The sequence below is a fragment of the Prunus mume genome, linkage group LG7, assembly GCF_029339155.1.
Source record: "Prunus mume cultivar Tortuosa linkage group LG7, ASM2933915v1, whole genome shotgun sequence".
NCBI classification, from domain to species: domain Eukaryota; kingdom Viridiplantae; phylum Streptophyta; class Magnoliopsida; order Rosales; family Rosaceae; genus Prunus; species Prunus mume.
In genome coordinates this window covers 3,050,191-3,071,582 of record NC_142704.1, presented here as the reverse complement: position 1 = coordinate 3,071,582, position 21,392 = coordinate 3,050,191, and the positions used below count along the sequence as shown (strand labels likewise).

Here is a 21,392-nt window from a genome sequence, read left to right as displayed (position 1 = left end):
CTAATTATATTTCAATAACTAATCATTTTATTTACTTTTTATTGAAAAAAAAAATCATATTTATAAGAAATTAACTAATTATATTTCAATAACTAAGTAATTAACCAAACAAGTGACTTTACTAAATTAATTACTGTGAATCCCCTCATTTCAAAATTTATCACTTCGAAGTCCTCTCATTTCAAAATCTCATCATTTTGAAGTTCCATCACTTCAAAATACCTAATCCAAACACATTATCCTCTGTTTGGATAAGGGAAAATAACTCAGAATTTAACTAAAAGTCGGGAATTTATTAGGAGAAATTGACAATTCCATTGTTTAGTAATTTAAGCTCAGAATTTATTAAATGATGTGTGGAAAAAATTGTGAAAATTGGGGCATCAAGTTCTCAAGTTTAATTTCCACTAAAATAGGAGTCATTTCACAATTTTCATAGTGTCATTTATAAAATTCTGTCATTTACAAAATTTGATACACATAAATCTAAACACTAAAATCTTCAATTGCCATAAATTGAAATGAAGTCAAGCTAGAGTCCTAGAATGTAGAAGTTGTGGTTTAGTTTGTTCACCACGTTCAGATTTGCTTCCGTTGCTTAAGGTAGTTGAACTCCACAAAATCTGCACATGTTGTGTGTTAGTGGTTATTGTGGGATTGTTATTTTATAAACTTTGTTTTTCAGATATATATATAAGAGAGGAAAACTGCAGTATCTTAAGGCTGTGAAATACGTTTGCTCAAAGAATTGTTTAAGTTAATTTCAGTTTCTCAACATCTGTATCGAGCTCCTTCCTGAACAAACTTGAAAAGGTGAAAGATTGTGTCTTGCAGACAAGAAACAATGGCAACTGACAAAGCTACTGAGAGTTTTGTTCAACCAGCGATTCCACGTTTTGATGGTCACTACGACCATTGGAGCATGTTGATGGAAAATTTTCTCAAGTCAAAGGAATACTGGAATCTTGTGGAATCAGGAATTGACGCCTGAGAGGGATTTGTGTTGGTGAACAACAACAAAAGAGGGTTGCTGAACTGAAGCTGAAGGACTTGAAGGTGAAAAACTACCTTTTTCAGGCACTTGATCGATCTATCTTGGAGACTATACTCGAGAAGGAGACCTCCAAACAAATATGGGATTCTTTGAAGAAGAAGTATGAAGGGTCAGAGAGGGTGAAGCGTGCAGTGCTTCAAACTCTAACAAGGGACTTTGAAACTCTACAAATGAAATCAGGAGAGTCCATCACTGATTTCTTTGCTAGAACTTTGGGAATAGCAAGCAAGATGAGATCCAATGGTGGCACCATGGAAGAAGTCAAAGTTGTGGAGAAAATTATGAGATCATTGACTCCAAAATTTGACTACATTGTATGTTCAATTGAAGAGGCAAAGAACGTTGTTGAGTTACGTGTTGATGAACTACAAAGCTCTTTGTTAGTGCATGAACAAAGACTTAATCGTACCACTGCCAGTGAAGAACAAACAGCTCTGAAAGCTTCCATTTTTTCTGAGCCCTCAAGTTCTCGAGGAGGAAGAGGTCGTGGAAGAGGTGGACGTGGTAGAGGAAGAGGTGGTCGAGGTCATTGAAGTGGTGGACGGTCTGGACATAGAGATGACAGCAAGTCATCTCATGGTTTCAAAAGAGATGATGACTCTGAAGAAAAAGGAACGTACCACTTTGATAAGTCAAAAGTGGAGTGCGATAGATGTGGAAATTTTGGGCACTACAAGAATGAGTGCTACACAAAGCTACCAAAAGAAAAAGGAGAAAAGTCAAACTTTGTGGAGAAAAAGAAGGAGGAAGAGACACTTTTGATGGCTTTTCATGCACTGACAGAGACTGATCAGGAGACATGGTATGTGGACACAGGCTGCAGCAATCACTTGAGTGGATGTAAGTCTTCCTTTATTAATTTGGATAAAGCTTTCACACAGTAGTGAGTTTTGGTGACAAATCAACAGTGAAAGTGATGGGTAAGGGAGATATTCAAATCAAAACTAAAAATGACTTTATTGAAACTATCTCAAATGTTTTTTATATTCCTGATTTGAAGACAAATTTGCTGAGTGCTGGTCAGTTACAAGATAAAGGCTACAGGATTACAATCTATAAAGGAGAGTGTGAAGTGTACGACCCAAAAAGAGGCTCCATTGCTGTTGTAAAAATGTCTTCCAACAGATTGTTTCCTTTGAAAATCAAGACTGTGCAGGCTTGCTTATTTGCCAAAGAAGATGACCCGTGGAGATGGCACTACAGATATGGCCATTTGAATTTTAATGGCTTGAGAACACTTCACCAGAAAGGGATGGTCACTGGCTTACCTGAGATAACTCCTCCATCAAAGGTGTGTGAAGAATGCATCACTGGGAAGCACAAAAGAGACTCTTTTCCAAGTGGCAAGGCAGCAAGGGCTCAATCAATTCTGGAGATGGTTCACTCTGATCTATGTGGACCGATAAATCCCATCTCAAATGGTAATAATAAATATTTCATCTCCTTTACTGATGATTTTAGTAGAAAGACATGGGTATATTTCTTGCAGGAAAAATCAGAAGCATTTGAAGTATTCAAAAGCTTCAAAGCTCTAGTTGAAAATGAATCAGAAAAGAAGATTAAAACACTAAGAATTGACCGTGGGGGAGAGTACTGTTCGAAGGAGTTTGATGCATTTTGCAAAGAGAAAGGCATTAAGAGACAGCTGACCACTGCCTATACACCACAACAAAATGGTGTAAGTGAGAGGAAAAATCGCACCATTCTCAACATGGTTCGAAGTTTGCTAGTCAAAGGAAGAATTCCCAAGAAGTTTTGGCCTGAAGTGTGCTATGGTCAGTTCATATCTTAAACAGAAGTCCCACATTTTCTGTTAAGAATATGACTCCTCAAGAAGCTTGGAGTGGATTGAAGCCTGCGGTTGATCACTTTAGGGTGTTTGGGTGCATAACATATGCACACATCCCTGATGAGAAAAGAAAGAAGTTGGATGACAAAAGTGAAAAATGTGTTTTTCTTGGTGTAAGTGAAGTCTCGAAAGCATACAAACTGTACAATCCAGTTACAAAGAAGATAGTGGTAGCGAGGATGTGATGTTTGATGAAAACACCATGTGGAATTGGTCGAGAATAGATCAGTTCAACAACAAATTCCATTTATGATGATTGACAATGAAGAGGTAGCGCTCACGAAACTCAAGCCCAGCCACCTCAACTGAAGTTCAGATCATCTCAACACTTTGAAGAAGAGAGATACAATCTAAGAGATGAGAACTCAAGGAAGAGGCCAGCATGGATGATGGACTACGATGTAAGTTATTCAAGTTCTGATGATGAAAATGCTCACTTTGCATTACTTATAGACGAGTGATCCAATCACATATACTGAGGCTGTTAAAGAGGAGAAATGGAGGGAAGCAATGGACAATGAAATCAAGTCCATTGAGAAAAATCAAACTGTTAACTGATCTTCCAAAGGGAAAGAAAACCATTGGTGTTAAATGGGTGTTTAGAACAAAGTTGAACGAAAAAGGTGAAGTTGACAAGCACAAAGCTCGTTTGGTAGCTAAGGGCTACAAGCAGAAGCATGGCATTGATTACAAAGAGGTGTTTGCCCCAGTTGCGAGGCACGACACGATCAGTTAGTGATCTCTCTTGCAGCCCAAAATTCTGGCAGATTTTTCAGTTAGACGTGAAGTCGCATTCCTGCATGGCAACTTGCAAGAGGAGGTGTACATTGATCAACCACCTGGTTATGAGAGAAAAGGAGAAGAAGAGAAGGTATTCAAACTGAAAAAAGCACTCTATGGTGAAACAAGCACCCAGAGCTTGGTACGATCGCATAGATGCTCATTTCTAAGCTTGGATTTCACAAATGTCCTTTTGAGCACACGCTTTATGTCAAGACTGAGGAAGAAGGTAAAATACTCATGGTATGCTTGTATGTTGATGACTTGATATTTACTGGAAGTGATGCTAAAATGTTTGATGAATTCAAGAAGTCTATGATGATGGAGTTTGAAATGACTGATCTGGGATTCTGCACTATTTTCTTGGATTGGAAGTCATTCAAACTACTGCTGGTAATTTCATCTACCATAAAAAATATGCACAGGACATTCTTAATAGGTTTCAGATGGATGACTGCAAGCCATTTGGAACTCCAGTGAACATGGCTTAAAGCTATGCAAAGACAAAGGTGGAAAGGAGGTTGACAACACTTTCTATAAACAGATAATTGGGAGTCTCATGTACTTAACATACACGAGGCCTGACATCATGTATGCAGTGAGTCTTGTGAGCCGATATATGGAAAAACCAACTGAAATGCATCTCAATGCAGCAAAGAGAATTCTCAGGTATGTAAAGGGGACAATTGATTATGGTGTGTTTTATAAAAGGGAAAATGGTTCGGTTTTGTTGGGTACACAGATAGTGACTATGCAGGTGATATAGATGATCGTAAGAGCACTTCCGGTCACACATTTCTGCTCAACTCAGTGCGATATCGTGGTCCTCAAAGAAGCAACAAATTGTGACACTTTCCTCAACAGTGAATATGTAGCGCAAGCTCTGTCAAGCTATGTGGCTCAGGAAAATATTTGAAGTGCTTGGTGATGCTCAAAAGGACCAACAACCATCTCTGTGACAACATGTCAGCTATAAAGCTATCAAGAAATCCAGTCATGCGGAGAAGTAAACACATTGATGTACGTTTTCATTTTCTGCGTGATCATGCGTGATGAGAAGATTGTACTTGAATATTGCAAGAGTGGGAGCAGGTTGCGACATCTTAACTAAGCCTTTGAAGCAACCTGTGTTTGAGAAGCTGAGAAGCATGATGGGAATGTGTTCATTTCAAAGCATTGAACAAGAAGATGATTATGTGATGGTGTAGAGATCCTAAATTGTTTTTCGTAAAAATCAGTTTAAGGGAGAGTGTTAAAAGTTATTTAGTTCAGTTTAATTAGTTTTTCAATTAAATAATGCTGACATGGCCATGTAGAGACCAAGTCAAGCTAGAGTCCTAGAATGTAGAAGTTGTGGTTTAGTTTGTTCACCACGTTCAGATTTGCTTCCGTTGCTTAAGGTAGTTGAACTCCACAAAATCTGCACATGTTGTGTGTTAATGGTTATTGTGGGATTGTTATTTTATAAACTTTGTTTTTCAGATATATATATAAGAGAGGAAAACTGCAGTATCTTAAAATGTGAAATACGTTTGCTCAAAGAATTGTTTAAGTTAATTTCAGTTTCTCAACATGGAAATCTAAATTTTGTCATTTTAGAATTCTATGTAATTTTCAATTCCTTCATCCAAACGATGCATTATAGTTAAGAAAGCCTCACACTTATTTTACGTTCATCTTATAATTATCATGATATGATATCGTGCATTTATTAACACTTTGTAAATATGTTTTTTTTTTATAAGCAATATTCTAATTTAATCTAGTCTAAACTACTACGAGGATGAAGATTCGAGCTCGAATGCAGAATAGAAAGCACATCTACTCTAGTCAAACTTGAGTTAAGCTCATATATGTCTTTCAAAATAGGTTTTAAAACAGAGGCATTAGTCACTAAAAATTGTGTCTTACCTTATTTTATTTTTGTATTTTGACATTCGATCTATACAGTTACAACAAATTGTATGCACACAACAAAGAGGCTTGGTCAATTAATAGTAAGAAAATGTGTATCAATGTTACCAAAATCCCAGTATCCAAAAATTAAAATTGACAAAAAGATATTAAAACCTTAAGAAAATCCCACTCAGGCTCAAAATGTCCCAAAAGTCCAAATATGCATGAGTTTTTTTTTTCCGTTCTGAAAGTATGCATGTGTTTCTCCCTGGGTTTTCGAGGGCAATAATAAAAAGAGCAAATGAGTCAATTTGTAACCGCAAGATCCTGCATGTTAACAACACGTGGCTCTATCTTGTTCACCCATATGTACACCGAAGCCGAGAATCGGAGCATTTAGGAGTTGGTTTCGGTTCTGAGAGCGGCGTCTCGTCCCGAGGATTTCGACCGAGTCGAAGAGGCTTAGCAGTGAGAGAAGCGAAATTGAAGCGAGAAATCAAGAAACAGAGGCACGAGAATGCAATGTTGGAGGAAAATGCACGAGTTTGAGCGGCTCGAAAGGCTCAAAGCGGAGGACGAGCTCAAGCAGTCCATGGTCAAGGCAGAGGCGGTGAGCGAAGAGAAGCTCTCGGAGGAGAAAGACAAGGGCAACGAGGTAATTCCAGAGCTCCAGAGGACGAACAATGAGTTGGAGAGCAGCATTTCGCGGTTAGAGAAAGGTAGTAAGAAATTGAGGAAGCGATCAAACGAAAACACGCAGAGAAGAAGAAGCGGGCGTTTGGCTTCAATGGATAGTGCTACAAACAACAATGGCTGTGCAAGCTCTGCTACTGTTGAAGCAAATGGAGGTCTGCGAATTTCAGGTATTTGATTAGGGAGGGAATTATATCATATTTGCAATTTGATTTACTATATGCTAATGCTTAGGTATCGGCTAATTAAGTTTAGAGCCTTGAATTTTGTTGGTAAATTGGCTAATTTTGTTGCTTAGGTTATTTTATTTTAGTTCATAAGACAGAATCTAACAAAATGAGTGGCTCCATGAACTACAAATCTGAGTTTTCTAAATAATCCTCTCAAAACAACATCAAATAAGCTACTTTGGTATATTATTCAGTTGGTCCAAAAAAAATTAAATAGATATCAAGTTTGTGAATAACAAACTGAAATTCTTTAATACTTTAAAAGAACATAAAGCCACCAGCCAAAACACAGCAATCATCACTTAATTGAATCAAACTCAATAAACAATTCTGTGATGATTTTGACAATAGCTGCGTTTTCCCCAATCATAAACAACATAAATAAAATAAATAAAAAATCTTTGAAAAGCTCTTGACCTGTTGCATTGAGATAGTAGCATGATATAATTATGTGAAAAGCTCTTCTCCTTCCGTGCTTCTATGCACCATGATAATTGGACTAAGAGTTCAACAATATGGGGAAGCGAAAATATCCAATTCAGTTGATTTCAAAACAAGGAGGATAGATGAACCAAACCAATTGAAAAACATGAGATTTGATACTAATTGAAAAATAATGCAATCAAGCACAAACAAATTAAGTAGCATCTCAGTCACATCAATAGAATGAGTAAAACTCAAACTGAACAAAATTATACCTTATGTCATAGGTGGACGATATTCAACAGTGACGTTAGTGACGAATATACCGTAATAGTTGGTTTGATATAGTTGATTTGTGTCATGGAATGACAGATTCATCATCAACATTATTGATGAATATAGTTGGTTTTATTCATTAGGACACCAGCATCAAAATGGAAATGTGTCAATACTAGATATAGTGACTCAAATCATGAAAAATGCTCTTGCAAAGTTAATTCATTATAAAAAGAACTAATGCATGCATAGAAACAAAATGTAAAAGAAGAAAACAATTGAACTATAACATAAGCTTTAAGCAAATACAAAGTTTTCAATTACTGCAACTTTTCAGTGTGAATCTTAAAGTGATCCAAATAGAGCATAAGGACAAGGGAAAGAGCCGTGAATTTGGTAAGTCTCGTTTCTCTACGAGGCTTAAGTACATTAACTGAAAAATTTGTGGTACAAAGATTTTGACTTGTGCCAAGAAATAAATTAACCCAAAGCAAAATAATAACATATTGATCAAAAGAATCAAAGCGTCTTATATCCATTGATGACAACAACAAAAAAGTTAAATTGACAAAATAGACGACGAGAAGAAGTCAAAATAGACAACATAAAAGATGTAAACAACAAAAGCAAAAGATTTGAAGTACTGAGTAATCATTTCAAGTCAAATCCAACATCCAATACGAAGTAAGCAACCCTAAATTCACAGCGAAAACCCATCAATATCCAAACTTTTGAATCAGAAATCGAAACCAAAATTCAAATTAATCTCAACCAAGAGGTTGAGTTGTTGAAATAGATACTACACAATAAGCCAAAATAAAAACTGGTGAATGAAATCATAAATAATTGCGGAAGCAAAACCAAAATCAAAAAAACAAAAATGACATGTTAATATCAAAAACAAAACCCATGCCATTTTATCCATCTCATTTGAGTTTCATTGAAGGATATTAAAAACCGAACCCTAAGGATGTTGAGTTGGCTCTGATACCACATGTAAGAATACACCTCTAGCAGCATATCAACATCACATAGGATTACAACATGAGACTTTGCAATATTAATAACAGATTCACTATTGATGCATACTTGACAAAGAATACATAGCTGGAACAAGAACGATCTTCTACTCTATGCAAGTCTTAATATGTTCTAGCTATCAATAGGTCAGGCCCAAAATAGAACTTGGAGACTTGTGAGCGCAGAGATCAGTTCCTTTTATATTGATCAAACCTTAACCATATCTCTCATATTATAGATAGAGCTAGTGTTTAAACAAAACTAATAAACGTAAGCAATTGAGTCCTTATCAATATAATATAGCTACCAAGCCTGTATGTATGTATGTATGTATGTATGTATGTATTTATGTATGTAGGTTATACAAGGGTGGCAAAGATGCAGATGAAGAGGAAGAACATGAAAAAGAAGATTCTGGGAATGAAGAAGAAGGGAAAGAAGAAAAGGGGAAGAACACAAGAATATGCGCAATACCGTTGTAATATGCGGTCATTTTTCAACACAATGCAAAGAATTAAGGAATGCTTGACCAAAGGGCACTTGGAGTTGCTTCAACAAACTCCATTTTGGCCACTAATATCAGCATTTTACAATGGGATGATTTTTGAAGATCAGTGCTGGAAATCGGAGAGTGACATCCACAACATCATCAGCTGCTACAACTCAAGAACAATGAGTTTTGATTTTGGTAGCACCTCTGCACGTCTGACGAACTTCGAGAGCAGACATGCAAATGGGGGTATCTCCCTTTCAATCCTATTTGGCAAGACTTGAGAAAAGCTTCATAACGAGGGGATTAGATCCTGAGTTTGAGTATGAATAAGGGGGCAAGAAAAGGAAAGTAGAACATGGAAAAAAATGAAACAAAAGGAAAATGCTCAATCTGATGCCAATCCTGCAGGCATTTGTGGATGAAGAAGTTATATCAGTTGAGGAATTTGGACCTTTTGAGCATTTTATATGTCTTGGAATATATCTGCACAATGGGGGTGTACCTAATATTTCTTATATTTTGCCCTATTTTATTACATGCTTTATCTATGTGGTTTAGTTGGTTTTCATCATCCTATTGAGAGAAGAACTCTGTGTTTAAGTTTGAAATGGCTTTATATTGTAGGGATCCCCACTTATAGGATATAAATCAATGATTGGAATCGTTCAGTTTTTATATTATCTTCCAAGAATTATCCATTAAAAAAAAAATAGTGGGGTCGAAAATTATATAGCAATTTGATAATCTACATTTTCATTTTAGTTTTATCTAATGTATTGTGTATTTTGCACACTTTCGATAACCAAACAACTTTTGATACGAATGATTTTTTGAAGGAATAAAGAAACACTCGAACAAGCTAAAAGTCATGGGCGAGAAGATAGAGAAGGGAAACTATGTTTGATGATACAATGGGATCATTGGAAGACGAACTTCGAGCTCAAACGACACTAAAGGAATTCCTCCCAACTCCCACTATTTTTATAAGGCTGAACAACGGCAACTTGGAAAAAAGCTCAGAAGATTTATGGGAAACTATTCAAAATGCAAGTGCGGAAGTTGGTAAAACTCAAGGAGTGACTGGGCTAACTGAAAAGTTAGAGAGTAAGAAGGAAAAAACAAAAAAAATTGAAGAGAAAGCTAAAAGAAGAAAAGAAGGAAAAGAGAAAGCTGAAAGAGGACAATGAGATCTTAAATGTTGAGAAGAAAGCATTCTTTGAATCTGTGGAAAGGGTAGTGAAAAACCTGGAACAGACTCTTGAAGCTGAAAGGGAAGAGGTGAAAAACCTAAAGAACGAAAAGATTGAGTTGATTAAAGAAAATCAAGAACTCAAAGCTCAGTTCAATCAAGGAGTCAATGCACCACAATACAATTCAGGTATCTCCAAATGAATCCTATTTGAGAAGACTTGAGAAACCTCTTTCCTTATGTTTTGAAATGGCTGAATACAATTTTCAAGCCTCAAAATTCAAACAAAGTTGACGTAAAGATAGTTGATCAGACAAGGCACAGCTCATTATCTGGCTATGGATGTCGGAACTTATAAGATGTGTGCATTGTGCTCCATTTTGATGGCATTTTGGTTATTGTAAAGAACCAATTACTTCAAGCTGCCAAAGACATCAAGTTTGCCAATGCTTCCTATGCAGGGATGGCTGGCAAAATTACATCACATGTCAAATGTTCAAGCTTCGTGAAAATGGAGCTGCTACTGCTGGCCACCGATCACAGGCTGCCATATGCACACAAAAACCACCTATCCTATTAAAACAATTTCCCTGAAAAATTGACTGGTCATATTTGGTAGCCATGGTTGGAGAGGCTCCTTCAATATATGACCCTATAAAAGGTGACAAAATCATTTCAATTTTCAAGCAATTGAAGTCAATTTCTGCCCAAGTGTGAATTAATTGTTGCAGTTCCAAAGAGATGACCTTTTACCACATTGTCTCTTTTTGTGCAATCAATTAAATAAAGTGAAAACAAATGACCCAAAGAAAAAGTGAAAATGAATTTACTTTCATGATTACCATCACACGGCATGGCACACTCACCAACCCAAATAGTAGACATTGTATCTTCTATATGTGGCATTCCTGTCATGTTTGTATTGTTAGTGTCGTGTTTGTGTCAATACGCTTTTTTTAATGGGTTGACACGACACGACATGATAAAAAAGAGTAGAAAATGTTAAATACGAATGCGAACCGTTACAATTTATGAATCACACGACATGACCATTTTCACTCATTAAGAAGTAATAAAAAATATGAAAAATAAAATAATAAATAAATAAATAAAACCACATACAGAACCACTTCACAGCCCCCCTATTCCTCTTTCTCTCCTCCTTCCCTAATCAATAAACCTCCATTAATGACACAACCAATGCGAGAGAGAAGAACAGAAAGAAAAAAAAAGCTATGTTTGATTTCTGAGAAAAATAATGAAAATAGAAGAAACTTACACACAGAGAAAGATAGTGGGAGAGTCAGGGGAATGGGGGAGGAAGAGAAGGAGAAAAATGAAAAAAATAAATTTATAGAAATGCCCTTGAGCTTAACAGGTTAACAAGTATTTACGAATTTACATGACATAGCCCATTAGCTTAACTTATAGCTAACAGGTCAATACTACATCAACACAACACCATAACTTCGTGCTAATTCGCGTCGGATTAATGGGTCGTGTATAATATTGTCACGTCTAAGTCTCCTCAATTTCTTGCTTGCTTCGCTTCAAAATCCCTCACAAACAAAACCAGTGACTTTTTTTTTTTTCCTTTCGTAACTTTTTCAAAAAATTTCCCACAGACAACGCTTGGAAGCCTATTGTCGTTTCAAAACCAAAACCTCAGACTTCTCAACGCCTCCATCTCTGCCGACAAAGGAGTTCCTCATTATCACGTTGTTGGGTCGCCTGTTGATAGGAATTAGGAGTTAGAGCCAAAACTGTAAAACAGTTTTGGATAGTTAGTTAGCCACGTGTCAAGTGTTAGTTGGGGAATCTTTACAATTACTGTTGTATCCTTGAAGGTGGCTTTATTACCAATTTGGGGAGCCATTGTACGTATTGTTGAGAAATATACAGAAACATTCTTTGGGTTCTCTCTGTTCTTGGTTAATGTCTAAGGTTGAAAGATAGAGTCCTATCATTGGTATCAGGCCATTGATCCTCTAAGCTGTTCCTTTAGTATATGACCCGTGCTCGAGTTCGTACTCGTGCGTTAACAATGGACGCTCGTGTTGCTGCGCTGGAAACCTCTAATTCCAAAAACCAAGTCATTTTGGAAACAATTCAGCGTCTTCTTGAGGATAAGTTCACTTCCATCGACAAACGCCTCGATTCATTTGATTCTCGTCGTGAGGGTTTTGCTCAGCCATTCCCGCCTCCATCGATGACGACAGCGGTGGCGGCTCTCGGTGGCGCGGAGAGAGGATCACCGAGAAGGAACGAGGTTTTTCTTCGAGAATCGGATGCCCTTTGTCAAGATCGAATTTCCCAGATTCAGCGATGGGGATGATCTAATTGAATGGATTTACAAGGCGGAGCAGTATTTTGATTACTTTTCGGTGCCTTCTGAGAAAAAGGTAAAAATGGTTTCTTTCCATCTGGATCGTGAGGCTCTGCAATGGTATAAATGGGAGGAATGTGCTTCTTCTTTGTCCAAATGGGAAGATTTTACCAGGGCATTTTGTAGAGAATTTGGCTCTCATGGGTTTGAGGATTTTGCAGAGTCACTCTTTAAGCTTCGTCAAACAGGTCCCTTAAAGGATTATATTGCTGAGTTTCGACGATTGGCAACTCGAATCCGTGATCTTAGTCCTATTTTTCGATTGAGCTGTTTCGTTGGAGGATTAAAGGAAGAACTCAAGCATGATGTCAAGCTGCTTCGTCCTGCTACAGTTCATGAGGCCATGAATTTTGCTCACGAAGTGGAGGCTAAACTTCAGAAATTGAGGTATGCACATTCTGCTGGAAATTTTAAGTCAAGATTGCCTTTTTTACCCATTCAAAATGATTTAGTTCCTGCTAAAAATGAAGTTGCTTCTAGGAAGGATATGCCTGTCAAGAAATTAACCCCAGAAGAAATCCAATATAAACGGCAGAATAATCTTTGTTTTTATTGTGATGAAAAATTTGTGAGGGGTCATAAGTGTGCAAGGAAACAAATCTTATTGTTGGATATAGGTTATAATAGTTCTGAAGAAGAGGAAATAGTTCATGAATTACAACAGATTGAACAAGTGGCTGAGGTAACTGCTTGTTGTATCACAGCTTGTGCTTTGTATGGTACTCCTGCTCCTCTTGCTATTAAGACTATGAAACTCACTGCTGTAATTAAAAACTGTCCGGTTGTGGTCTTGTTAGACTCTGGAAGTTCTCATAATTTCATCGATCTTGGCATGGTTAAGAAGTTGGGTTGGAAGTTAGATCAGTCTCATATTTGTGATGTCATGATAGCTGATGGTGGACAAGTTCAGAGTAAGGGTTGTTGTGCTGCGGTTCCTTTAGCCATCGGGACTTATGTATATACCTCTGATATGTTTGCTTTGCCATTGGGAGGCTGTGACATTGTGCTTGGGGTTCAGTGGTTGAGAACTCTTGGTCCAATCTTGTGGGACTTTGAGAGATTAACTATGAAGTTTTGGCATGGGAATGAGCAAATCTGTTTGTCCAGTTCTAAGCCTCAGCCTCCACAGCCTATTTCTTGTCAACAGATGGACAAGTTGTTGCATTCAGGTTGTTATGGTGTGATTCTTTGTGCTGTAGAATGTGAAAATATGGCCAAACCCGCAGAAGATTTATCCTCACCACAACAGCATGAATTGCAAGCCTTATTGGATTCTTTTTCTGCTTGTCTTTGGCACCCCAACTACACTACCTCTTGTGAGAGAACATGATCATCGGATCCCACTAATTTCTGGTTGTAAACCACCAAGCATTAGACCATATGCTTATGGACCACTTCAAAAGTCAGAGATTGAAAAGTGTGTCAAGGAGCTGCTGGACTCTGGATTTATACGAAACAGTCATAGCCCTTTTTCTTCTCCTGTTTTGTTGGTCAAGAAGAAGGATAGCACATGGAGAATGTGCATGGATTACAGACAGTTAAACGAGTTCACTATAAAAGATAAGTATCCAATTCCACTTATTGATGATCTGTTGGATGAATTGCATGGAGCAAAGTATTTTTCCAAATTGGACTTGAGGAGTGGCTATCATCAGATCAGAGTTCATCCAGAAGATATTGAAAAAACAGCTTTTCGGACTCACGAGGGACATTATGAATTCCTTGTTATGCCCTTCGGTTTGACAAATGCTCCTGCCACATTTCAAGGTTTGATGAATGCGATTTTTCGGAATTGTTTACGGAAGTTTGTCTTGGTATTTTTTGATGATATTCTTGTTTACAGTACTTCATGGTCAGATCATTTGAGGCATTTACATACTGTTTTGGAAATTTTAACGCATCATCAACTTTTTGTCAAGATGTCCAAGTGTGCCTTTGGAGTTTCTACTATTGAATACTTGGGTCACATCGTCTCTAGGCAAGGAGTTTCAGCTGATCCTTCCAAATTAATGGCTGACTGGCCTGTACCTATACATTAAAAGTTTGAGGATTTTTGGGTCTCACAGGTTATTATCGGAAATTTATTCCTCACTATGGTAGGGAAAGTTTCCCTTTGACTCAGTTAACTAAGAAGGATGGATTTTTGTGGACTCCCGAGGCTACTGCTGCTTTCACAGGCTCAAGGAACTCATGTTATCTCCTAGGGTGCTCGCCTTGCCAGATTTTACAAAACCTTTTATCATTGAGAGTGATGCTTCTGGATCTGGTATAGGAGCTGTGTTACAGCAGGAAGGCAGGCCTATTGCTTTTACCAGCAAGACTCTTGGTCCTAGAAACCAAGCCCTTTCCACTTACGAGAGGGAAATGATGGCAATTGTTCATGCCATCAAGAAGTGGCATCATTACTTACAAGGAAGACACTTTATCATTAAGACAGATCACCATAGTCTTAAATATTTTCTCAATCATAAGGCTCACACTCCTTTTCAGCAAAAATGGGTCACCAAGCTTTTGGGCTATGATTATGAGATACACTATAGGCGGGAGTGATAATAAAGCAGCTGATGCTTTGTCTAGATTTCCTATCAGTCACAGCTCTTCTACTGACCAAGTTCAAGTCTTTGCCATGGACAACTTGCCCATGGGAACTGATGTTTCTGGGCAGTATATTGAGAATTTGGCAATTACATATCCTTATCACAGTTGGATGGATGATTTACGATGGTACAATGAGGGTGATCCTTAGATTCTTAGTAAAAAACATGAAGTTCTAGCTGTTGCTGGTCTTACACAATCCCCTCATGCATCATCTCCTTCTACAACAAATCAATTACTCAAGTTTCACATTGACAATGGTCTCCTTAAATATAACTCCAGAATAGTCCTCAGTCCTGATTCGATTTGGAAGCCCAAATTTTTTGCTGCTCATCACTCAGTTCCAACGGCTGGTCATGCTGGGTTCTTGAAGACTTATCAAAGACTTTCTCGGAGTTTTTATTGGCCAGGTATGAAACATGATGTGCAAAAAATGGTAGCTGAATGCCACATCTGTCAACAACATAAGTATGAAATTGTGACTCCTGCTGGATTATTGCAACCGCCTATACCGGATAAGCTCTTTGTGGACCATGTGTTTAAGTTACATGGTATGCCTAGCTCCATTGTTTGCGACAGGGATCCAGTATTTGTTAGTGATTTCTGGAAAGAATTCTTCAAATTGCATGATGTAGCTTTACGGATGAGCTCTGGTTATCATCCCCAGATGATGGCCAAACTGAAGTGGTTAATCGGTGTTTGGAGACCTATTTGAGGTGTTTTGCTGCTGCTCAGCCCAAAAAATGGTTGCTTTGGTTATCTTGGGCAGAATTTAGCTATAATACAGCCTATCATACATCAACCAAGTTAACCCCATTTGAAGTTGTTTATGGTCAGCCCCCACCCAGGGTTACACCATATGAGCCAAGCACTACCAGATTTGCCAATGTTGTGAAGCTTGGCTGCCAGAGACAGAGTGTTGACCTTGCTGAAGTCTAATCTCCTTATGGCACAGACTCGAATGAAGACTCAAGCTGATAAACATCGCTCTGAAAGGGAATTTCAGGTTGGGGATATGGTGTATTTGCGTTTGGTACCTTACCGGTTACAGTCCTTGGCTGCTCACTCATACCACAAACTTTTGCCCAAATTTTATGGCCCTTATGAGATACTAGAGAAGTTGGGACCAGTGGCTTACAAACTCCAATTGCCTACTGGTTGTAAGATCCACCCTGTATTTCATGTTTCTTGTTTGAAGAAGCATTTGGGAACTCATGTGACTCCTTCGTTAACATTACCTCGGATTACTGAAGATGGTATTGTGCAAGATGAGCCACTGGCTATTTTGGAAAGGAAGTTAGTCAAACGTGGTAATGCTGCGGGGGTGGATGTCCTAGTACATTGGAAGGGTCATACACCAGAGGATGCCACGTGGGAGGACTACCATGACCTACAGGCCAGATTTCCAGAATTCATTGCCCAGGTTGAAGCTGCTTTCAATTCCAGATGAATCATGTTGCAATTGCTGTAGCAACTCTGTTTTTTGTTCTAATAAGTTTTCAATGCTTGTAAACTTAGCTTCAAAGGGAAGGGGTAATGATAGGAATTAGGAGTTAGAGCCAAAACTGTAAAACAGTTTTGGATAGTTAGTTAGCCACATGTCAAGTGTTAGTTGGGGAATCTGTTACAATTACTGTTGTATCCTTGAAGGTGGCTTTATTACCAATTTGGGGAGCCATTGTACGTATTGTTGAGAAATATACAGAAACATTCTTTGGGTTCTCTCTGTTCTTGGTTAATGTCTAATGTTGAAAGATAGAGTCCTATCACCTGTTTCCGCTAAATTTCTCAAAGACTTGAACTTTTTTCGTTTTTGAAATCATGGGGGTTGAGTTCCTAATTTTTCTTTACATTGCTTGATTTTTGTGGCTTGTTGGGTAGTTGAAGTGACCAAAGATTTTGTCTTTGCTGGTGGGTCTTTTGGGTTTTAGGTTTTGAGTTAAGCTGTTCCAAGTTTCGTAGTTTCTCTGGGTTTGATGTGGGTTTTTTTTTTCTTTCCAGATAGTTGTGCGTGAAAAGCATTAAATTATCCGAATATAGCGAAGGGAGGGTTAAGGATATTTGCTTTCCATTTCTGGCAAAAAGATACCAACACCTCGTCTCTCTTTTCACTTTATTCTTCAGCTTTGGTTGAGCTCGACGATTCTTCCAGTTTTGACTTCCTCTAAGGTGTACTGCGTCAGAGAATTGAACCCTCCGGGCTTCGCCATCTGGTGTGGAAACTGCTTTTTCGGAGCCAAATCCGTTCAGCTATGCATTAGTTGGAGCATTGTTACCTCTTTTTTTTCAGTTTTAATTTTATGTTCTGCTTGGATGCCGATAAATGAAGGAAAAGAAATGTTGTTGCTGGTTTTAGTCTGTTGGTATTCTAGGAAGTGAAAGCTTATTAGTCCAATTATTTGTTATTACATGTTGGGCTACTTTTGTTGCATGTTCTTAGAAGATGAACTGGACATCACTAGGGATAATACATATTAGTTATCAAAGGTCCTGTAACATTAGTAAATTTATAAAAAAAAATGTGTTTTTAAACAATTCAATTTATAAATGTTTTGGTAGATGATTCATTTATTAGTGTCTGTAATTAAGTAGCAAATTGCTGATTGCCAGTATGTGTAACTTATGTATTTCAATCTGGTTTTCTTATTCAGAAGATGTTTCATTCAAGGTTGATGGATTGCTGCTTGAATTTCACTTCTGAATGACTGCAGCTTAATTAGATTTATATTTTATAGTTTTATGGCTCTGATAGTTTATTTGTGTTTCTGGATGTAGGTACTTGCACATGTTTCCTCACTGAACAAATTCCTTTATAAGGCGTCAATCTAGAGTTGTTTTTTTTCCAGAGTTGTACGTGAAAATGGGGTTTCAGACACGACCCACAAGTAGAAATTTCAGCCAAGATGAAGCGGAAGATGATATTGCTAGCATTTCGCATTTGATTTCGACGTTGAGATCGGCATTTCTGACTTCTGATTTCGACCACGTAGAAGAAAAATTAATAGCCAGAGAAACTAAACTAAAGAGGGAGATTATTAAGCTGAAGAGTGAGAATCAAATGCTGGAGGAAAAACACCAATTTGATAGGTTGGAAAAGCTTAACCTTGGGGAAGAGCGAAATGCAGCAAATGAGAGATACAAGAAGCTACTGGGGGAGGTGATGAGGGGAGTGGGATCCGATGATAAAGTTACAATGTTGGAGCTCAGGAGGAAGAACGATGAGTTGGAGAGTGAAAATAAGAAGCTTGAGGCTTTGCTTCATAATAATTTTACAAGATGGGAGAACAACATTTCAAGGTTAGAGAAGGATACAGAGGAATTGATGAATGAAAGGCGAATGGGTTCAAGAAAAATGAGAGGAAGAAGAGGAAATGGTGGAATGATTGTTGATGGTAAAAAGGACAATTGTAGTGTAACCCATTTCCCTGTCATAGATTTAGAGAATGTGGTTGAGTTGAATGAAAATGGAAGCGCGGCAGCTAGTGCACCAGTCTCTCCTTTGAGTGATCATCCACATTCTAAAGGCAATGGGCATCAGCAAAATTCAGGTATCAGAGAACTCTATGATATGTCATTTTAATCCATTCTAATTGCCAGCTGTTGGTTAACTGAATTTACCGTTTGAGTTTTGTTAGGCTTTATGAAGTATACATCAGTGTGTATGAACTTTGAAGTACCTTGGTTAATTGCTAGTACTGTTATAGATGTTACAACTTTGTTGTCATTAAAATAATTGTGAATACTCTTTAAAGGAACATCATAAATGTAGTATAGTAATGATAATAGGTGTATATGATTATTCTTAGGGCCAATTCCCACATGTTTTGCTAAATATGCAACGAATTATATTTGTCATCTTCAAAGTTTCCTGGAACCTTGTTGCCAATGTCTCTGCGATGCCTAACATAAATCTTCCATGCCAGGTGCTCACAAATTTTCATCCGGAGGCGCTGGTTTTATTGTCTGTAGTGATGATGATTGTGCACCCAGAGAAAATTCAGGTTTGTCTGGGGTACAAAAGAAACCAAAGTTTCTCAAAAGAAAATGTGCTTCATCTCCGAGCAGTGGTGATAAGGAGAATGGTGATGACAATTTTGAAGAGATGGAGCAACACTCTAAGTTCAACCTTGAACCCTTTGGTTCTAAGGTGAATCACTGCTCAGAAGCGGGTGTTACTTCCACTACTAATGACCCATCAAGTCGTGATCCAGTGAACTTAAGACAAGCTGAAGAAGAAATAGAGCCAGAACAGAAGTTATTGGAATTTATTAGGCCTCTTGCGGAGGCGAGGGTTGATTGTGATAGTGGCAGTTCTAGTTCCAGTTCTTCTGACTCTGAGGATGGCAATAGATGTCAGTTTTTATACTCTTATGCAATGCAAAAGGTCAAAGAAAGAAAGGTAAATAAAAAATGACACATGTTGTTACTTGATGCATTTGAGGAAAATCCTGAAAGTGGGACAAATGTTGTCTCTGCTCTTGGCCCGCAATAGACGTCATTTAAGTTGCATGCCATTAAATGTTCTGGTCATTTATTCTGTTTTATGCTTCTTCTTTGTGTGTGTATGTGCTGCTATACTCCAAATGAATATCCTTATGCATTTAACATTCCTTAGTTACTTGAGCTGTACAATACAAATTTGTGAGTACCAGTGGATGCTAAACCAAAGGAAGCGAAGATAGCAGTTGGCTTACAACACACTGGAACATGAAATAATATTTACTTTCTAAATGAACTGTAATATTTTTTCACAATTACTTTTGCTGTCTGGATTTAAGTTTGTATCCAGATCCTGGAATACATTTACCTGCATCTGTATTCTTTTTGTTACAAAAAGCATAAAATCATTGAGCTATTCTGCAATAAAAAGTGGGGTATTTTAGGGAGAGGTTCCTTTTATACCGTTCCCCTGTTGATGCCTCAGGTTTTAAGCTTTTCCCAAATCCCAGGAAATTTGTCATCAATGAGGTTCAACCTTATTGTTTCTAACAAGAGAAATTTTAATGTATGTGTGTGACATATTTATTTTGAGTGATCAACTACTATTTTGAAATTTCTCATGTTTTGTATTGTAGATAGTTGAGTGGTAATCTTTGATCAGCCGTTTGTACTTGTTCTTACTGCTGTTAGTATAATATGGTTTTGCACATATGCTTCAGGAATACGTCTCAAGAGATTCTTGTATCTGAGGATCCATATGGGAGCCTAAAAAGGAACTGTCAAGGAGATGTAGGTGTATGCTGGAGAACTTCATTGTGACTGCAAGACACCTATCAGTGGTACTTTGAGCACTTTTTGGAGATATGCTATGTGCTTGACAGAATTTGATCTGAGCCCTTTACTTTTGCTATATTGTAATTATGAACTTATAATTTCGACGGGAGCAATACAAACCCGAGCAGTAGACAGTTTTCGTATTGGGCTGGTCAGTGAAATTGTGTGGTGACTAATCTGTTTACTAATGTGAATTTGCAGCTATGGTTGCTCTAGTTTCTATTTATATATCTTTTGCTTCTTTTTTGGGTCAATTATATTATCTCATGCTTAGCTTTGTAGTTATGAACCATTCAAACATGCAGCACACCATTGCAAATTGTCTACAGGTCCTTACTTCCAAATGTGGGCCCAACCACAGCTAAATAAGGATACAATGAGTTAAAGTGAGAGTTAAAGTGACCGATCATCATTTAAAATATTTAAGTCTCATGATTTCTTTACATTTGTTGATGGTGAGATTTGGCCTTTAATACCGATGGAATTGAGCCTTTTGCACAAGTTGAGCTGGACCCCAACCCAACCTAAACAAATTTATACTTGTAGCTTCCACCACCTAGGCCCAACAACGGGTGGTGACGTGGCATGTGTGAACCGGTAGTTTAGCTCTCTCTGTGGACCCATGACGGGCCACGTGATAAAATCGTGATCACCTGTTGGTTTGCACGTGCAGCAGCCCATTTCTTGGACTCGTACATACGTGCACCTTGGAGCGCCACTTCTTCTTCTTAGTTTAAATTTATCTTTTTTCAAAATAATTTTTTATAGCTATTAGTTTGAATTTATCTTTAAAATGAATAAAAACAACAAAAATTGGCCACCCACTCCCCTTTAAAATGACAAAAATCTATATGATTTTATTGCTTTTGATAATGACAAAGTCTATAAGTTAGCTTTAGTTGGTTCAATTATTTATCAACGTGGACCATCTTATTGTTAGGAATCTGATTTGATTGAAATGATCAGATGAAAATGATACTGTCTACCTTAATTTTGGGCTAATTTGTGATAATTATTGGCCAATTTTAATTTCTTTTTGTTCAACTTTAAACAGGCCTTATACCCATATTACCTTAACATCCGATCGACAAACCTATTATAATTTTTTAATGGTACTTTCAAAAAAACGCCACTCTATTTCAAAAAAAAGGATTCGTAAAAATATTTGGAAAAGGAAGCTTTTTTAGAAAGAATTTTCATTAAGAATTAGTTAAGGAGTTCTAATCTCTTCTAT

At 37.5% G+C, this 21,392-nt stretch overlaps 3 protein-coding genes and 1 pseudogene across 5 annotated transcripts; all 4 read left to right on the top strand.

Annotated features, from left to right (window-relative positions):
* Positions 1–1,940: 1,940 nt before the first annotated feature.
* LOC103337734 (uncharacterized) lies at positions 1,941–10,593 on the top strand (annotated as a pseudogene). The gene is made up of 4 exons (XR_016121934.1): positions 1,941–2,360; positions 5,953–6,442; positions 8,580–8,994; positions 9,551–10,593. The product of XR_016121934.1 is annotated as an uncharacterized LOC103337734 (transcript).
* A 1,354-nt stretch (positions 10,594–11,947) lies between these two features.
* LOC148915231 (uncharacterized) lies at positions 11,948–14,328 on the top strand. Its single transcript, XM_089041278.1, has 3 exons — positions 11,948–12,172; positions 12,261–13,301; positions 13,489–14,328. Exons 1-3 carry the CDS (start codon positions 11,948–11,950, stop codon positions 14,326–14,328), a joined length of 2,106 nt encoding a protein of 701 aa, XP_088897404.1.
* Positions 14,329–15,845: 1,517 nt separating this feature from the next.
* LOC103337735 (uncharacterized) lies at positions 15,846–16,334 on the top strand. The gene has a single exon (XM_089041276.1). The coding sequence runs from the start codon at positions 15,846–15,848 to the stop codon at positions 16,332–16,334; it is 489 nt and encodes a 162-aa protein (XP_088897402.1).
* Positions 16,335–16,570: 236 nt separating this feature from the next.
* LOC103337678 (uncharacterized) lies at positions 16,571–20,412 on the top strand. 2 transcript variants are annotated; one of them, XM_008240847.3, is made up of 5 exons: positions 16,571–16,795; positions 16,886–17,097; positions 17,660–18,432; positions 18,808–19,283; positions 20,044–20,412. In XM_008240847.3, exons 3-5 carry the CDS (start codon positions 17,745–17,747, stop codon positions 20,071–20,073), a joined length of 1,194 nt encoding a protein of 397 aa, XP_008239069.2. In that variant the 5' UTR covers positions 16,571–16,795; positions 16,886–17,097; positions 17,660–17,744; the 3' UTR covers positions 20,074–20,412. The 2 variants fall into 2 exon arrangements, with proteins under 2 accessions (XP_008239069.2, XP_088897696.1); XM_089041570.1 differs by having other exon boundaries at positions 16,571–17,097.
* The last annotated feature ends 980 nt before the right edge of the window (positions 20,413–21,392 follow it).